The sequence below is a fragment of the Varroa jacobsoni genome, unplaced genomic scaffold (assembly GCF_002532875.2).
Source record: "Varroa jacobsoni isolate VJ856 unplaced genomic scaffold, vjacob_1.0 contig05759, whole genome shotgun sequence".
NCBI lineage: Eukaryota > Metazoa > Arthropoda > Arachnida > Mesostigmata > Varroidae > Varroa > Varroa jacobsoni.
In genome coordinates, this window is record NW_019215705.1 from 951 (window position 1) to 6,584 (window position 5,634).

At 38.4% G+C, this 5,634-nt stretch overlaps 1 protein-coding gene across 1 annotated transcript; it reads left to right on the top strand.

The window, feature by feature from the left end:
- Positions 1-314: 314 nt before the first annotated feature.
- On the top strand, positions 315-3,987 carry Mat1 (CDK-activating kinase assembly factor; the record flags this gene model as incomplete). Its single annotated transcript, XM_022854963.2, is given in 4 exon segments — positions 315-522; positions 953-1,150; positions 1,508-1,765; positions 1,980-3,987. Coding segments are annotated over 4 exon segments (963 nt in total). The 3' UTR covers positions 2,304-3,987.
- Positions 3,988-5,634: the final 1,647 nt, after the last annotated feature.

Consider the following 5,634-nt stretch of genomic DNA (forward strand, 5'->3'; position numbering starts at 1 on the left):
AATTCTTAGAGCAGAAAGATTAACTGTACAGGGAGCAAACAAATTAGTTTATGACAGGTCCAATTTTAGCACTTCGAAATCTTATGTCACGCATTTTGTAGCAGCATATTGTCTACTATATAAATTAGGGTATTAACTTATTTGCGTTTCATTCTCGTAAGTCGAAATCAATATATCATTACCAAACTTCAGCTTAAGCGGTCCTGTGTGTAGCTTTTCGTATAGTACACCGTAACGATCCCCCGCATATCAGTGTGCTCATCACCAGTACTTGTTCTTACTCGTTGCCTTATCTGACGATAATTTTTATATAGGGATCCTGTCTTACCAAAGTTGCAAATGGATGACGTTTCGTGCCCACGATGTAAAACTACGAAGTTTCGGAATCCATCACTTAAGTTGATGGTTAACCAGTGTGGCCATCCTCTGTGCGAGAAATGTGTCGAAATTGTATTTATTAAGGGCTCTGGGAATTGTCCTTCATGTAATATCCTTTTGCGGAAAACCGGATTCCGACTTCAGGTATGTGAAATCACCTTTATGAGTTATTATTGTCATTATTTAAGTTCAGCACATATATTGTTGGATCAGGAGTGAAAGAGCATGCAACAAGCTGAAAGTCCCGACAAGATAATAGTTGTATTTGTTGCCACAATGACAAGCTTCGTTTCACAATGCAGTACTTATCTTTTATATTGACTAGATAGAATAATCGTCAAAATAACACTGCTTGGTTCGTTTGGAATTAGAACGTTCGCGTGGCTGTAAATAAACGTTTAGTGATTTCCACCAAGATGTACTTTAAATGATCTTTCCAGCAGTCTTAGCTACCTACACAGTGACATTGAACTTGCTGGCCCCCTGTTTTACTGTACTGTATATTTTAAATGGAGTTACGCATTGCTCCTAAACTCTTTACTAACCGTTAAAGTCGTTACAACTGTGTTAACAGGTATTTGACGATCCACTGGTGGAGAAGGAATTAGATATTCGCAAGAAAATCCTAAAAGATATGAATGCTCGTGAAGAGGATTTTCCTACGCTTTCAGAATACAACGACTATCTTGAAATGGTAGAAAATATAATTTTCAAGCTCACGCACAACATCGATATAGAAGCAACGCGGAAGCACGTCGAACAATACAAGAAGGTATTAAGTAACATGTGGCCACACCACTCACAGGACATGCTAAGGCTGTTTCGTGATTAAGATACCACTTAATATCGTAACTGGGTGCCGAGACAACGTTGGATAGGGTCAACGCAGGTTAAAACGCGACAGTAAAGAACACAGTCGTTTTCGTATCATGTTTGCCCAAAGTGTTAGTTAAGTTTTGCTTGCTCTGTGTTCCAGTAGAAATCTACGGTAACATTGCTCTTAAGTGCTCTTAAAAACAAATTGCCCAAAAAAAGTACAAATGTAAGAACAAATCATTCTGAAAGACATCAGGCATGCTGTTGAAAACTTGACATTGTGTTTCTATTGCCCTTTACCTTTGTCGCGAAGGATCACAAGGTTATGATTAGCAGAAATCGGGGTCGCCAAAGTAAAGATGAGCAATTAATTGAGCGACTCCTTGAGGAGGAAAAAATCGTGTCGGACTTCCGGAGTGAACGACAACGACGTGAAGACCTTGAGCGTAGAAAAGCAAAACTCAAAGAAAAAGAGGAGCTAATTGATGAGCTCATGTTTTCGGAAATGTCTGCTGCCGAGATCGTGGCCATACACGACCGTCAGAAACAACAACAAGCTGAAGCTGAAAAGGTGTGTTTTCGCAGAACTCTTTTTCAGTAAAGTCCATTTGCGTTTTAACAGGATTCTGTTAGGCAATCCTCGTTCGTTTCAGATGTTTGCAAGAATAAATCGCATGGTTTCATACAGACTTACATGTAATGCTGAAATAGGCATGAATTGAAGCATGCTTGTATACTCTTACTATTACCGGATTATTGTATTTTGCTCTTATTTTATGCTGCAGGAAGAGGCAGAACGAGCCCGATCTTCAGCACCGACTGCGTTTTCGACCGGCATCAAAATCGCCGGACAGGCCGGTCATTCTGGCGAGTTCCTTCCTGTACCCAAGGCGCGGGAACATCCTCCTTATGAATATCGTCCGCTGCTTATGGATACACTTGGGCCCGTACCGCCGACAGAAGAAGAACTGGACGACTTTGGTTACCTCAATCACATTCGGGAGGCAGATACTGCGGAAAAAGCCGGCGGATTCGAATCGAAGATTGCCTGTCAAAGGGCTATTCAAAACGCTTTATGTGGCCTGTATTTTGAAATTGACAACTTGTAGAAGGATTATGTATGAATTCGTAAAGGTAATGGAACAATACGAACGGAAGCATGTCGATTGTACTTTTGGCTATATACGGCATGTCATTTATGATGAGGCACGTCATTCCCTAGGTGTATATAGATAACGTGTGGTTGCATAGTTTTGTACTAAAAAGGGCTAAATATACCTTTTTCTGTATATAAGGATATTATGTGTGCCGTATTTTATAATTTTCACGAGGCTGCCTTACGGTATACTAAAGGAAAAAACTTTGGATCTAACTACTGCTCAAAATGAATTTTCCTATGTACGTTTGTCCAGCCCATCGTATTTATAAAATAATAATTTCGCATACATTAACTATGATTATGTCCCAAAATCCGCTAGATCCAATACAAATGGCGGTCTTCGATGCTGAGTTGTGGTTGGAGTTGTTTCATAATGATGAAGAAGCCCCATAAAAATGTAGCAAAAATCCAAGCCGTTTGAAAAACCAAAAACGGCAATGACTTTTTTTAATCATTGCTTTTGTCGAACCCGTACCATATCGAGCCTTTTATCTAAAAAAAAAAGAATGTTTAGATCAATGTTAATCAGAAATGGTGAGATTGCAGCAGCAAAGAATGTGAAATTCTCTATCGCTTTTAGTCCTTTCTGTTTTGTTTTTTATCCACTGTCACTAGTTACTGTCGTTATATGAAAGGTTTATATAACAAATGAGTTCACAAATAACACTAGTTTGACCATTTATTTAATTCTCGTAGTGCATACCGAGTTTTTAGGTCCCGTAATCTGCTTCAGTATTCTTCTGATGGCTGATCTCAACACGAGACCCAGTAAGTCGATAGTATACGCTGTCATTAAGTTATCATGAGCTATGGGACTCGATCAATCTGCCTAATGGGTGTCTTTTAATAAAAACATAGTTAATTACCCGGTAAAGTATCTGGCAACAAAAGGGCGGAGTGAAAGAAGGAAGGGAGAGATACTTAATGAGTGTATTCCGCCTATTCATGAGAGTAAAACAAATCGAAGTGGTGTTTAGATAATCAATCTACCGGTAGCTCTGCGTGTACAGTAGGAAGTTCTACGTTTTATGGCTGTTTACAAAGCTACATTCATTTTACCTTACGAAGATTCGAAAGTCGTGTCCCCCAGTATTTATCTGGAGAAAATATCATATCGTTCAGTCGATCAACTTAATTTTTAAGTTTTAACGAATACATAGAAAAAGTCATAACGGATCATGATAAGAGGGTACGTCAGTGGCCGAATCGATTTCTAGCACGGACTTTTTATAGGCAGCAGCACGTTAAATTCAGACAAGTCACATTCGAGAACGGCCGTCAGCTTTTAGGTCATTTGTTGTTATTCTTATTTGTAAAATGTTCGTAATAATCGATAAACAAACAGTTAAATTATCTATTTCCTTTGCCTACGTAAAGCTCCTGTAAACGATACTGTATAGTTATTTGGTCTAATATTTTCATTATTAAAAGAAGTTTTCAAGGTTGCAAAAGTATCGTCTTATACCTAATGCCAATACAGAATACCATAATGGATAAGCGTTCCTCAGTTATTTTAAAGAACGTTAAAGACACTCAGATAAGATTGGTTCACATCGTTGTCGACTTTGTTGGGGTGAGATAGATTCCTTGAATAAAAACGGAGCTATTTCAGCACTGTATCGTGGACACCATGATGTCTCATCTTTTCATTGAAGCTCTTTTTTGATAAAAATATATAATAGTACGCGAAATTATATACGATCCGAAAACCTACTACATCTTTTTTTTCTTTATTTCTTTATTTATTTTTTTCTTTAATCACATGAAGATAAAAAAGGCTCCTCACTAACGTAATTTGGTTATTTAGGCCATAAAACAAATCCAGTTAACCTTTTGTATTAAAGTATATTAAAAAAACAGTCCTATGATTGGTTCTCGTTCGACGGATGTGTATATTAAGTCAGGATCTACATTCAGAAGCGCGTACATAACTATGCTGTCAATACGAGTAGTACCACAAAGTTGAAGGAGACAATTTTCGCTATAGTAATTTACAATTAAGATTCTTTGTGATGGATTCATATGGAATCAGTTGTATAATCAATGCTAGATAAGTCAAATCTACGAAGTTCTATCATGAACGCATCAATGTAATAGTAATTATCTATTGTAGTACATCAATTTCAAGCACATTTTAGCGGGCGTCACTATTGCCAAATAAGTCACTTAGCAACAAATAAGCCGTAACATGCTTTTACTATTAGCAATGTCTATCATATTCTATTCCTCAGCGAGAGGCTGCGCTACTTATACGCGCGTTGAAACGTTTTTTGCTCAGTGTGAGAAAAATGTTTGCGTCTCTGGCGGTCACGTCGCAATACATCAACGTATTACCATCATCGATAATTCGTATGGATCAATCGAAACAATTTTCACATGGTGCACGATGATAATGTTTAATACGCAGTAAGGGTGAATACTATTAAGGGCACCAGGTTGCACAGCCGAACAAGCTTTAAAGCAAAACAGTTATGTTGTACACCAATTACGAGGCTTTTCATGACCTGTCCATTTCTATGACACAGTACAGTTGCGCCAGTGACAGGAATATCGATAGATCTTCAGCTGAATATTTACCGAGATGTTTTCCGGAGCGAATCGACTTTTTTTTTTTACATCACACTGCATTAAGATTAGAGAGCTGTATGGGCACACATTGATTGACACAAAATATTTAAGATATCAAAGTTTCATCAGGATAGCGCCATGACATGAGACCCGATGTCCACTAAATGAAAATTACACTCCTAGCGCTGAGCGTGAAAGTCCACCAAAGGAAGCTCTAGCTGTACTGTTTCTGTTTAATATGAAGGGAGAATCTGCCGTCCTATTGCATTTATTTAGATACAGCTTTATGAACACTTCTAAGCAACGGGTAGCGTATTGTAATCGAATATTACTGAGAGGTATTCGCGTTTGAAAACGACATCGAACACAGGGCGTCGGTATGACCCGCTTTCAGACTCATCTTCTTGTCGGCGGCGTATCTGTTATTTTAAGAATGGTCTTGCCACAGAGATGGCAATAGGCGGTCAAGATGATAGATCGCATACTTAATGCGCATCATGTCATTTCTTCAGCTGAGGAACAGCGCAGACAGTCCAACAATATATTCCAACCATCCGCACATTACAGGAAATTCACTCTCAACTATGTTGTTTTTTTTCGCTTGAGTACATACCACAGAAGCTGATGAAAAAATTGAGACAATCACAAGCCTGCCCTCAAATCATACAAAGATCTCTGTTCCCAATGCAGACGCTAGATCTTTAGGCCTATAT